Below are 14,441 nucleotides of genomic sequence, written 5' to 3' on the forward strand. Positions count from 1 at the left end.
CTATCGTTTAGCAAAACCCAAGTGACGACAAGTAGCAATATACGTTTCGAAGAATAGATAAACTATAATTCAGTTGAAGGAGTTATTATTGAAGGTGTTGTTTTCCTGTACATGTAGTTCAGAATTCCTCCTGAGCAAAAAGCCAGTTTCTCTCAAATTGGTTCAGCACCGAAGTATATTAGGCTTCCGTCTCTGGGTTGCCAGTGACAACCCTTAAATCAGAGATCTGATAATCTGAAATGGCGGATATCAGACAGGGTGTTGCTGGGGCTCTTTAACATGTGGTGATGTCGGATTCAGATTGAATGACGCAAAGTTGGGATGACGTCCTTGTGTGACACATGCAGAGTATTTGGCATATTCTTGCTAAAACCGGTATCTAAATATCTAGTGACTGGTGGTACAGAGCGCCGTTTTACTAGAAAAACCCGACCAAATAATCAGCTTTTTGCATCCTAATGGTGACCTTTTTATCCGTTTTTCCGCCTTCTTGTTCGACTTTGGGAGAGCCAACAATTTATCAAAGCTGAAATTCTTATAATTATCATCATCATCGACAGCGTAACATCAGTGTCCAACAATGATATTCCACTACCGTGAGTTCTGCTAATACTTTTGGTTTATTCCGAGAGATTTGAAACTGCATAAGCTTTGCGTTTGGCACCGTGTATGCCCATTCGCAAACTCGCTGTTCACATTGCCAAAACTAAAATATCACCATTCCATTAAGTTTAAAATGCTTCAATTTCGATATTACTTCTCTCTGCTTCGAGGGAAACGGGCATCTTGTGGGTGGTCTGGAAGTGGTTTTCTCAGAGCTCAACTACACGTCACTGCGAACCATTTTGGTTTGCCATTGTAGTTTACTCACAGTTTAGTCTTTCTTTTCAGTTATCCACCCCCTCTGTGTGGTTTCCTTAAAAATTAGCAACAATTTTCGGACTGTCAGAACAAAATTCTGGGATTAATCACTCAGAGTGCTCTTGTTGAAAAGTAAGTCTAAAGTCGGACATTTTTACAGACTGTGTTCTAAACAAGTCACTTCATATTTAGTCAAGCACACAGTTCTACATCAGCAAGTGAAATTACCACAGTCCAACTTGTTCTGTGAACCTAGAACGCTAATGCCGCGATTCAGACAAATTTTTTGGCAGTAGGGTTGGTGAATTTTTTGAAAAAAACCATTACACTTGCAAAACGAAGCCAAGTTGTTACTTCTCCTCGTGTATAGAACACAGGACATGCGGGAAACTTCGATACTCCAGGAACATGACAAATCAAGAGAGACAATTTGACTTTTGAGCAGTGAATTAAGCAATCACCTATATAGCACTTTTACCTAAGAGCATAGGACGACAGCATCCAATTAGTTTCCCAGTATTCTGTGGTCAAGTATCGTCTTCGATCGCCAAATCCTTAAATTACCAGTTCTGAAAGCCACAAGAACCCAAAATATAATACCTTGTGATACATTTATTGGGACAGCAGGCCTATGGCGGCGCAGCCTAAATAAGAGTGGTTATTCTAGGTGACATATTTTCAGTTCCAAACTTTGGTTGCCAAAACTTCGGCTCTCAGTATTCGTACAATGGAAGCGAATTTTCGAAAGCTATGATGTGTCCCCGATGGACCAAAGCAATTGGGAAATTGAATTTAGAGTACCAGTCTATTATTCCACCAGACTTTTTCGCCAGAGCTGTGATCGCTGCAGTGGACAATGAAATTTGGTGAGCTGCAAAAATATGAACTCGGATTAAGATAGATTTTGGTTTGAGCACATACGCAACAAAATGCAACATCCTGGCACAAAACGCTTTACTCCACACGTAAAGGTTTTGCAGCTAAGAGCACTGTGCAGCTAATGGGCCCCGGGAACTTTTCACATTTTGAAGTTGAGGAGCAATCATCTGAAATATTCAAGATTTGTTTTAGCCGTTTCTGTGCAACAGCCACTCATCAAGGGTCCTAGGCGACAAATTACGAACAAAGTAATATTCACGCAGAAGTCACCAGGGAATTCTAGCAAATCACTGGTGAGCTAGAATGCCTCCATTTGAGGAAATAATTTTTAAAAGGAATGAAAAAAGCAGATGACCCATACCTTGCCCCAGTTTTTAAATTATGCATTTTGGCCAGACAGCTGTTTTATGAAAAGCCCCAAAGGAAAAGGTAAATAGATTTATTTATTTGAGGCTAAGCATAGAATAGTGCCCATCCGAGATGCGTGTTGATAAAAAGTATGATTTACTGATGGCGCGTATTGCTGTTTTTTCCAATAGGTAACCTTTATTATCCAAGCTGAAGGATTCAGAGTTTAATATAATAAAACGAATATCGTTGTCACCCACTGATCAGACAAACATAAGACAATATTTTCCCATTCCAAAAGTAGTATTGCGGTCACATTTGCGAGGATAGAGGATCTGTTTCTTCTTCATACTTAAAAGTACTCTACTTTTCAGGATAGGCCAATCTTAAGAGGGCATTCTTTTCCGGACTCATGAAGTCTATAAGTTAGAGTGAAACATCACCAGTTAGTGAACAAGCCTGGTAATATCCTAAAAACCTTGGAACATGTGTTGATTGCCAGCTTATCTGCACTTCCAAATCTACTGCAAGTAGAAAGGCTTCGGTACAATTCAGTACATCACATCCCATGTCCACAATGTTTGTTTTCCTATGCGCATCTTAAGCGGCTCTCTGCAATTTCTCAGAGTGGCAGTTTCGTGATATATTTCGGCATTTTTCTCATCAATAAAGAACGTAAATTCCATGAATTTTTTCGATCGTTTATTCGGTGTCGTCATAACTTTTGTCGAAATTGTAGGATTGGACGTCTGAGTTAACGGAAGTATTTAGGGATAAACAAACTGCATTTGTATCGTCGGGGAAGTTAATGTTTACTTTCCAAAAATAATTCATAGGTTTGTTGTTGAATTGTCGGTAAACAGGAAACCGACATGCGACTTGTCAGATAATACTGTAGCGGACACTGAATCCTGGTGTTTCATGCGGCGCACATGGTGAGGTTATGGATGTCAGGAATGAAGGGTTTGAACGTGAGATTCATACAACCACCAGCTAAATTTGTTCACAATAACATGAGAAAATCATTCTCAGACCAACCACAGAGTGTCCACATTTTCAAAACTATGGAAAAATACTGTCAACGCATACGATATATGAATGATGTGTGGTCTCGCAATTATTAGTGGTGTTAAGTTTCACACGTGTGAACAAAGTTTACGCCAATCAGTATTCACTATCCAAGAGAATTACCTAAGCGACTTTTGAAGCACAATGTAGGCAGAATTACTTTTGATGGAGGTTTGAACTTTAATGTATTTTGCGAAATTTCTACAATAAGAGTAAGAAACCACGAATTTCTATTCAATGTCCTGCATTGGTCAATTAAGACACCACCCTTGCTGTGGGAGTTGCTTCAAACTGACCAGAAATCGGGTTGGATAAAAGAACACCGTGTTTTACTTTGAAATTATTGCAGAGTCAACTTAACTCCCAATATGGCAATTCGGGGTAATTCATTCCCTCTATTTCTGATGCCTGACCTAGATCTGCCACCTTGACGTGGTGGTCGGGCTTGAGTGCTTCAATGATCCCGCGGGCTATACTGGCTGGAACGAAGTTCCACATGGTGTAACCATGCCAGGAAGGCCAAAGGGGAGCAGCCAGACCAAGAGTAGCGACACCCCGTACTACGAGTAATCGTGCTACGAGGCGGTCTGGGGGTAAAGTCGTACTGTCCTCTGCGACAGGGGTGTGAAGGCAGTAAGATGTTTCCACCAGGCGACCAGCATGTCCATATTTATGGAAGCAGCGATGCTGCCTTCCCCCGAGGAAGGACGGGTTACAAAAGGTCGGCCCCAAAAACCACACACTCCGATCGCCCAACGGTTGACCGTGACGGCCGCCGCATTGTTCAATACAGTCGAAATACTTTTAAAGCCAAAGAGCCCGGTGCTGCTCAGAAGGCACTTGCTGTGCGCAGCCGCATCACGAATGAGACAGTAATGCCTTATTCCCTGCGCCCTCGGGTTAGGTCAACCCGCTGAAGCCCAGCAAGTCAGACTGTTGAGTCATCGTCCCCGGGCAAGGTCCCCAGAGAAAACCCTACATTCTCCCACTGCATCGTAGGTCAAACTTTTGAGTCAGAGGCTAGGGCCAGGGTCCCCGAACAAAACCCTACGTCCTCCCATTGCCTTGTGGGTCAGACTTTTGAGTCAAAGGCTCAAGGTGGGGTACCTCAATCAAACCCCTTCCTCAGCCTGGGCAACCGATAAGTACCATTTGCCCGCGCATTTCGGCGTCCACGGATATCCCTCCCCAACCCCTTTCCACCGCACAAGCAAACGTCTCTGGGCTATTTGACAGTCAGTCATCTGACCCTAGGCTCCTCGCTGCCTACAAACATTTCTGATCAAAATGATGATGACCGGATATGCTATGTTGTCCTTTTACTAGTAATCGTCAGATTAGTCTAAAGTTAACTAATCCAAGACTTTCGAATTTAATGAAACAAAATAATCCATCTCCGTTTAAATGGAATACTTCGCTTAATTTTTGCTACTCAGGACTCATGTGTTGTTCGAAAACTTATTGAGGACACATGTAACTGTTTAATGAAATGTTAAAGGATAGACGAAAACTCGGAAATTGCGTCTACCTGAGTAGCTGTAAGAAGAACAGACCCGATTGTGGGCTGTCGAGTTTTCCGCAACCTTCAAGACAGCGTTTCCAGTTCAAGTGTAAAGTGCAGACGTTAAGTCACCACCGACCCACCCAAGCAACCAAACCCTGATGAACTCTCCCCAGCGAAAAAACTGCAAGCTTATTGTCAACCTCGGTGGATAGATCAACAGCCTCCTTTTCAGTAGCTGATTTATACCAATTTACACAAAAAATCATGTTTTTTAAACCTATTTTCTAAGACATGACTTTGGTAATCCTTGCAGGAAAAATCAAATTAGCTCAATCCAATGCGCAAAAGCTTTCCCTATAGGAGACTGGCATCCTGATGTTTTTCATCTGGCATTTCAGTAAAAGGCTGTCTTTAAACTCAACCACATATTTTTGTCGTCACAGCTAGTAGACCATCTCAGTCGGCAGCAGTGGCTGAAATGTGACCTGACAGCACTCATCCTGTCCAAAAGATGTACGACTAAGCTGCTGGAGGTTGTTCGAAGTCTGACCGAAGGGCAGCGCTATCCAAACCTCCGGGTTATGGTGAATCAGGCATAAACTTATTCTGGTTTTTCACGTCCTAAAGGAAAAAATCATTCTGGCTGCATGGAGATTTCGAACATCACTTGTTTCCAATGCTTTCTTCTATTGCCTGATGACAAAAGCATTTCACCGCCATCCTGAATAACAGTCCTCGTGTTCGTCAGTGAGTTTTCATGTCGGTATGTTCTTATATACAGTAAAATAGCTGAATAACTTCAGTGCTTCATGAGCTTGCAGAAAGTTGAGCTGGCTTATTCAACCATGGCAAGATCGAATGCCTGATTTTAGTAATAGAACTAAAGTGTTAATTTGAGAACGAAAAGACAGAATCAAAATGGAACCCAATGTTCAACAGGATAGCGCTGTTATCGTATGAAACACTTTACTTGACTCCACATTCGAAAATTCTATAGTGTTCTCTGAAAACTTCTCAAGCTTAAGCTCATTTTGGGGACCGTGATGGGAAATGTTAAGTTGAAACTGCGCCTAATAAATTGATACACCACGTCCCACACACTATTTTTCGTTTTGAATTTTTTCGGTTCTCATCAAAATATATGGACGGGCTCAGCGGCTATAGCGCACATTTACTAACCGAAAGATCCTGGTTCGAACCCTACCTCTTCCTCTCGATTTCCTCTCTCTAGGCTTGGGCAACCTGACAGTATTCTAGCCCTCGTGCTTCCTTCTGGTGGCATGGCAGCTGGGTACCGAAAATGTCTTACACCGAATGATTGCATGAGGAGATCTTCTTGGATCCAGGTGACATCATGCGCATCCCAGAGATATTTTTGGAAGGCAAGACCTATGAAGGATACAGATTATTTCCGAATAAATCTGATGTGTTCAAAATCGCAGTGAATGCTGATTACCATAGGATATATTTCCCTCCTTCCCCTAATATTTATGCGGTAAGTGGCTGATGAAATTCTTACTGAATCAGTGGGTTATAACCGGAATATATGGAGGACAAATATGGGCCACTTGTCGGCGGTTTTTAAGTCTCCGCTAGTGTTTGGTTGATTGCAGTATTCAACAAGCAGCCCTTGCCTGTTATCTAATAAGTAGACTGATTTCGTTTAAGCTTTCAACGTAGTCCGGAATATCATCATGCGTTCAAGTAGCAGACATTCAGAAAAAGACCGCTAGAAACCAGTAAATAGACGGAGTTCCTTGATACCAGGAGAAAAACACTTACAAATACGATGTTTATTTAATAAACACTACGCAGTCAGTTTTTTTAACGCCCAAAAGGCCAGAATTAAGCCATGTGACACGGACCCTGTATCTCTCACCCGTAAGAGATAGATGTCTCTGATCCTCAATGGCCGTAAAAAAACTCATTCACCATCAAATTCGAGAGCAGATATACACCAGAAAGTTTTGCCCCAGGAATCAATAGACATGAACTAAAGCGCCTGCCCCTTACCGACCGTTCGTTTGTGAAAAATTATGTCTGCTTATATTGTCTTGCTTTGACGTGATAGACCTGAAACTACATGGAAGTTTGTAGGACGAAGTAGGCATTCGAATAAAAATGGGATAAGTCAACTTCTGCCAAAGACTCCGCTGTCCCGGCAACGGATGAAGCGCCGAGGTTGCTTTTTACCTAGGGAGTTCGATAAACAAAAGCGTTTCGAACAATATCGTATGTTTACCCAAATTGTGAGTTTGATCTAAGACTCTAAAACGTTCGTGACTAAAAACTTCTTTCAGTGGTTAGTTTTAACTTTTTTAAGTAGGTACTAGTTGTAAGCTTGCGTCTCCTATCTCAGCAGACGGGACTACAACGTCAATCTCACTCCACGTGTAGTAAGCGTTTCGAAAAACAAAAAGCACTAAGGATAGTGTTTGGTAAACTGAAGGCTGAATAATGTTTAAAGACAAGTCATATTATTTTGTCTCTTTGACAAGGATGTACACTTTGCAAGGACACCTTGCAGCGTGCAAAGTTTTAGTTCGTCACAGCTTTGAACGATCAACCCCAGTCGCTGCAGAATCGAGAATTAATGAAACGTTTATGCTACTCAACAGCCTGGGAGTAGTCAGATGCAGAGCTTGATATACTTATTCAGGCTTTTCATCGATCCGTCTACTTTTAATGATCCACGAAAAGATTACCGCCTTGTCGGGAACCATACGAGATCAGGACTTACGTACTTACATACGTTTCTCAGACAACCAAGTTACATCATTAAATCACGTCACCAACACGCACTACGTCGTTACCCCAAATCGTGCCACATTTTCAAGCGTCCTTGGTGAAATGAACCAGCCGGAAAATCTGTGGCTAACTTGCCATTCTGATTGGCCAGTGAGGTGATAAAATGACTGTGATCATAGCGGAAATGTTCCCCCTATTTGATGTGCACTTTTGGTGGACTGAGTCTTCATCGATAATCCTCGGATTTTCGATTCTGTTATAACCTTTATCATGTTAAGGAAGGCTTAACCCCAAGGTTGCTTTTGTTCCATTTCCCTTAACCTACACCCTAAATCTTTGATTTCAGTTACGGAAGCTTGCTTAGTTGGGTTGCCTATAATTTGTGTTAACAAAAAAGCATCCCCGGAATTCTGAAGGCCATATTTGTCTGCTAACCAATGTTTCTTACAGTTCACACAGTTCCCTACTCTCGTTGTGGAAAGCTGGGGAGTAAGGGCTTCCTCTGGATGATCACTGATCCGGTTGTTTAACAGACAGTACTGAATCAATAACTTGTTCGCAGCAACTTCTTTGTCACTCCAGGGGATATCACTAGCATGCCGCTGGGTGATCATACACCCTCTTTTTGATAGCGTTTATACGATTGTTAAATGAGCTTTTACTAACTGGTGTTTGAAACTAATATATGCAGTGTGGCTGGATTGGTCACAATCTGTTTTATTTTATGGTTTGTCTTTAATAGCCACACAGCCTTGGAGTCCCCGATGGGTCTCCTGTGAACAAATACATCTGCAACATGTTCAACGCCTGCTTGGCCACATATCCTCAGTACGAACAAAAAAGAAGGGCACCAATAGACTTTCTAGTCTTGAGTTTATCGCTAAGGTCACAATGCAAAACCTAGAGTAAAAAAATAACATGCAAGACTATCAATCCAAAAGTATGGGTCAGTTGAGTAGACGATGTATTTGCTTCATAAATAAAGAGGGAACTGAAAAAAAAACAGACCAATTAGTAATCACTCCTGGTGACATCAACTTCAGACTGGAAAGGAAAACGATGGCACACGGAGGTTTCGCATGTCATCGTCATTAGACTATTAAAAAGGTAAACAAAAACGGTATGTAGAACGACGACGGAAGCCCATGGAACTCCAAACCACCACGTCAAAATTCGGAACTGGTACTTGGGCGGTTTCTTAGTCTTTTCAAACGTCACATCATGCAGTACTAAAGTGTGGTCCCAAAGCTAGTCAAATTTAGAAATAATATGAATCGGTCTTGGAATTTACGGTACCCTGTCGTTGAAGGGGAGAATGGCGAATTAGGCGAATAAAAAACAAACAAATATTTGCCACGCTAAAATGTCAAGTTCGTGTCCCTAACAGACAAGTTCTTCAAACAAGCGGTGTATACGCCATAAGTAACAAATTTCGACATACCTGCTTCTCTTCGACAAAATTTCTTAAACCGAATCCTTCTTCTGTGGGGCTTGCAGGGTGGACATTTCGGGTCTATATTATCCAAAAAATAATAGAAGAAAGTGTTTTGACTTATCAGAAATACTAATACAAATTGGTAAGATTATTTTCCTGCCCAGTCATTGTGTAGGTTCACTGATTAATACACCAGCCCTTGAAAACCGCATAAAAGGATGGAGATCCTTTCTGTGATAGAAAAAGAATCGAAGTTGAGGTTCTTTCTTAGATTCTGATACATCTGTGTAAAATTTTGTTTTATTACAGTAAAGGATGGAACGCCGGTCGAGAAAAGGATGAAACTGTGCAGGTCGAAGGCTGATCATCGTTTTTTTGTGACACTTTTCGGTTGACACGGTGTGCGCGATGCATTAACTAACTCTGGTTAGTAGTGCCTGACACAAAGCCTGGTTTCTCAACTCTTCAAAGTTTTGACAAGCCAAAACTGCCACCAAATATCACACCTTCAGGCCTCCCAGCAGTGCACTCCTTGCCAACGATGAAGCGCGACAGTTGTCCGAACAACTTTACTGTTTTCTGGTCACACCTATTAGTCCCAAGTTTTTTTTCAAAACTGTCTTCCTGGTTTTAAGAAGTGAAAGCCAAGTCGTAAATAAGTTAGAGTATACATTTCAAAAGACATTCTTTCATGGTGCAAGGCTTTTAACTTGAAGTGCAATTGGCAAATCACACTAATAGCAACAATAACAGATTGTCTGAGCTATTCTAAAATGAATCAACAACTAGTAGCTAAGTTTCCGGAGAATTCATCATTATTACTCCACGGATAGGTTCAACTCCAGTTTTCATAGTGTTTATATTGGGCCCACATGTGAGGAGGTCTAATAAGAAAAACACCAAAAAAGCAAAATCAAAGTGGTATCATTTTTAGGTTATATTGGGCTCGGTAACATAGTATTCCGGTTCTCCGTGATCTACAGAAACTCCAGTGCGTTGTGAGCTTTACACTCCCAAATTTCTGGCTGTTATCCCTGATGCACATGAAACAGTGCTGTATGTCCACTTCTGTACCATGTTCTGATCTCTGCTTGGAAAACAAAGGTTTTGACTGTGTTTCGCTTTTCATTTCAACGCCCAATGGTGAACCGAAAGACGTCAGACCGAGGCTTAAGTGGAGCTATCGTTCACAAGGCTGCCCAATCAAAGACGCAACCCAAAGGACAACCTTGGTTTTTGGTGGGTTGGTGTCCAGAATACCAAAGTAAGTATCCTAGACACTTACCACAGGGTTAAGGAAAACCATCGACAGATCGTTAGAGATTTACCTAGGTGATGAAAACGTGAGATCCAAACGGATCTCTCACCAGCCAAATATGCGGCGCAAAATATGCTTCAACATTCATTTGAGCAATAGTCAAACTATCTGGATATATTTTTTCGACGAAAACTACCATCTGTTACACTAACGACAGGGTCAGTGAAAGCCCTTTATAGTTCACAACAGGATGCGTTCTGTGTGGGGCTACAAAATGGTCCAAACTGGCAGTGACCGGTGAAGTTTTCGGATTTTAGCTCCATAGTACACAAGTGTTCTCAGTATCTCACTCGTTCCAATATTTTACGTCTTCTAAACCGGATTTTAAACATTCCACGCGGTCCACAAATTCACGGACAAAAATTTCTCGCACAAATAGCTGTTTTGATAAAGTCATACCGTAAGCTTACAGAACCCAACTGACTTACTTTCCAACTGTACTGTTGGAAAGTATCTCTTCGGAAACTATATTAATTTATTCGCAAAGAGTGCCCGTCAGAGCGGAAAGCCAAGGAATTCGATCATAAAAAGTGGGAAAATTTTAAACTAAAATGGTGCCTGATTATGCTTGCAGTATTTCTTCGGGAACTGCCTCCTGGTGCATTAGCCTCCCGTTGCGGATCGTACCTGCACTCTGGTCTACTAGGCACAAGACACAAATTTCGGTGGACTCAGTAACGACTAACAAGAAAGAAGTTCTGATCTCTGAAATCTCCATTTCTATGGGACCTACTCTTTGGAACTGAGGGCTCTAGGTAAGTCGGCCAAGTCACTTCAAATTGGCATAGCCTTACGGTTTGCGACCAGTAAATTGGAGGAAAAAGAGCAAATTCCAAAACGAACCAAAAGTGCACTAAATTGTTTCTAAACTCAAAGATGCACTACTGATCACATACTAATATTGAACTCCCCACCCACTTTCATGAACCGCGAATGGAAACGGTAGTTTGTTGCTAAAAAATTGATAGAGTTGATAGTTACGTGACATTAGTGCGGTTCATCTCGTCATTGCATTGCCCCACGCTGAATGAATGAACTGAGGACCGCCACTCACCTAATTTGAAACATTGTTTCATGGTGACTGCAGTTTATTGTATTCTAAGTCGATTTCTGTGAATATTTTTAACTCTCAAAATCTCTCATCCATAAAGGGAAACTTCCATAAATCTGAGAATCCACCGCTCAGGAAGCAGTTCAGTAACACAAGAACGTACGTGAAGTTTGGTACTGAAGAAAAGCTGTGCTAAATGATGCTTAAGTACAACTTATTCAGGTCGTTCATTAGCCAGTCTGGTCCACATGGTATGTTGCTCAACCATGCACCAGACGATCTAGAGTTTGGCATGTCCCTAAAACTGTTGATGATTTACAACAGCCTTGAAACAGCGGCGTGGCAGTTTTCGGCCTTGCATCACACAAAGAAAAAGCTGATTGACACGCTCTTCTTGTGTCCACTCAGTTCTACTATATCGATAAGGTTATTTGATGTGTTGCAATTCAAAAACGATACCCTGAGCCTGTCACTGTTGATCTACGGTGAGAAGTTAGTTGAATAACGGAATGTACTGAGGTGATACAAGTTGATATGTCATATTCGATTCATATCCTCTTTTGATATAGGTTTGATGGATCAAGTTTCATCCAACCGACGTTGCAAAAAGTGACCATATTTCTTGGGTTTTTTTTCAACCGGACTGATAAAAGAGCTTTGTTTCATCACAACTGAGTAGAATTGAACGGCAAGATCTATTCCAACAAAAATAAAGTAGGCGTGTGTTTAGACAGGAAAGAGCAATGGAAAACGTCAAACGCTTGATAGATTTGCTGGAAATAATCACAGTGACCATAAATGAGATGACGGCTATACGCTAAAAACTTTAGGATACTCTCTAACCAACAACATGTTGGGTTGTCTACATCTATACTTGTGACAATTTTACATTTGATCTACGTTTCTGCGCCACGGTTTTTGTACACCAATAGCAGCGGCTACATGGAACTGCTTCATGCAGCTGGTCAAATTTACACATCACCCATTAATGATGGTTTCAATTCTCTGAGGGATACAAGAAAGCTAAGAGATGAGCAGCTGATGACAAAGATCATCATCGACATCCTTATCATTACTGCCATCATCATCATCTGCACGTTGATAAATTTGCCGGCCATGTTTCCAAATAAACTCAGCACACCATCTTTGACCTATTACTGAAGCTAACCTTGAATTCGACAACTACACTTATTTGTATATCAACTGGGTTTTCACGGGAGACTCAGCTGCATCGCTCGTTCTTATGGTATTCTAGATTTACCTAGAGTTGAACGAATAGCTAATCTGATTTTTCTAAACACAATCTATTTTCACCACTTTTACTTGGTATCATGCAATGACAGATGGAAGCAAGCAACAATACAGGCCATTTTTAGTGTGAGATAAACGCTTCATTTTAGGTACTCAGCTGCCTGACTGGTTTGTCTGATAAAAGTTGTGGAAAAAAGTTTTCGTAAGCAGATAATGAAAATCACTCACGCGGCTCTGTGTTGATCGGTTGGTGGAGGGAAGAGGCCACTAGGAGAGAAAAGAAATTGTTCAGGTCATTTTGATGGGGCTCAACATACCTATCGATGACAACAACAACAGAAAACAGACCCTACTCTTTCACATTCTGTTTTTTGTTTAACCAAGGCACTGCCTTTACGGATACCCCTTTTGAGATATGTGAATAAGATGAATTCTGAGGTAAAATTACAAAACACTGTTCATCCATCCTTTCATATACACCGAGAAGTCGAATTACTGCTCTGCTGCAGGTGGTGTACTGTATTTGACAGGAAGCTGATGCCTTGGATATAATGTTCTTACTTAGTGCAGTAGATCTTCTTAGAGGAAACAAGATTCCTTGTAATCATTTTGGACAGAGCAGGTAAAATACCCTCACTGACATAAATACCATATTCGGTTACGTTACACTATTAGGATCAGTCTATTTTTACCGCACCTCAGGTGTAAACGAAACGAAACCTAAACGAACGAGAGGCATGGCTACTCCCACAACAACGAGAGTCAAATTGCTCCACAGATATCAAACTGTAGCAGCATGGACGTCATTCTACTAGTTTTAGAACAATGCTTGTTTGGAAGACTCAGGCTGAACATTCACAATCTTACCAACGATCAATGTTCAGTCGCGTTTAGTGGCCGAAACTTCTACTGGTTCATTAATCTCCGGAAACACCACTTGTTCAGAAGAAACGTTTTCTCGTTTCAAGTTCTGGTGGTCACCCCTATGAAGAAACAGTTTTAATGAATCCCACGAGTGACTCACTGATCGGGGTGTGAACAATTTTGCGCTACCCATTATGACTTATGACATTTGAAAATTCATTTTGCCATTCAAACACATGTGGAAAGGTCATGGGAAGATCAAAGAGACTGTAATGCTGGTGTTAGATTCAGCGCCATAACGTCGTTACCATAGCAATGGCATGTAAAACGCCTCTGAAAGTCAAGTGAACGGCTAAAATATCACTATTTACTTTCAAACTGTTGAAGCTGTGATCTACTCCTACCCATCGATGTAAACTGACCTGTGCATGAGGAATTTTTGATGGTTGAATACAAATTATTTGGACTTCAACAAAATAATCTTCAGTAGTTCAATTTAGCCCTGCGAACCAGCAAGTCAGCGATTTAGTGCAAAGGGGTCTGAGTGGGCATCTAGATCGACTGACAAGCCAGTGACACGTGAGACGTTCAAATCCTAGCACGCTGTTTCTTGAATACCATCAAACAACCCGATGCTTCAGTGGTCATATCATGAAATAAGTATTCCAAAGAGTAAAAAGTATTCCTTAACATGGTTGTCTACTAGTTGGAAGCCACCTCAGCCATCGTAAAAACCAACTGTTCTACATGTTAGCTGAACGGAATAATTTCTTCCAAGTGTTTCAAAAGTTTTCATCGATGCTTCTTGTATGAAGAGCTAGCCCGGTTTTGCAGTGGAACGCACATACCATGCGGTTTTACCGATTGTGAATGAATAGGATGCATGTGGGTTCACAGTCAGTGTTTTGTCGGGTTCCACGGTATCACCATTTTTGACATAGGACTACAGCTCGCGTGAATCTCTGGACCACTCCTAATGTAAGCGTTCTGGTACTCTGATACTTGTACCTGTTGTTACTGTGGCCAGATGTTTGCATCCATGCACGTGTAACCGAAAATTGTCAAATTGTCAGTAAATGCCCACCAAAACCATGCGCTTATTGTATATATATAT

General features: G+C 41.3%; 2 protein-coding genes across 2 annotated transcripts in view; one reads left to right on the plus strand and one right to left on the minus strand.

Moving 5' to 3' along the window:
- Nucleotides 1–14,441, minus strand: part of T265_04595 (hypothetical protein) — a gene marked incomplete at both ends in the record, with an annotated part of 90,207 nt that overhangs the window by 15,547 nt on the left and 60,219 nt on the right. The window contains 2 exons of the mRNA XM_009169370.1: nucleotides 8,850–8,921; nucleotides 12,692–12,730. The remainder of the gene's footprint in view (nucleotides 1–8,849; nucleotides 8,922–12,691; nucleotides 12,731–14,441) is intronic.
- The window catches only part of T265_04597 (hypothetical protein), a gene marked incomplete at both ends in the record, with an annotated part of 107,152 nt that continues 96,505 nt past the window's right edge, over nucleotides 3,795–14,441 (plus strand). The window contains one exon of the mRNA XM_009169372.1: nucleotides 3,795–4,055. Coding sequence (XP_009167636.1) covers nucleotides 3,795–4,055 — 261 coding nt within the window. The remainder of the gene's footprint in view (nucleotides 4,056–14,441) is intronic.

Source organism: Opisthorchis viverrini (genome assembly GCF_000715545.1).
Source record: "Opisthorchis viverrini unplaced genomic scaffold opera_v5_77, whole genome shotgun sequence".
Lineage (NCBI taxonomy): Eukaryota > Metazoa > Platyhelminthes > Trematoda > Opisthorchiida > Opisthorchiidae > Opisthorchis > Opisthorchis viverrini.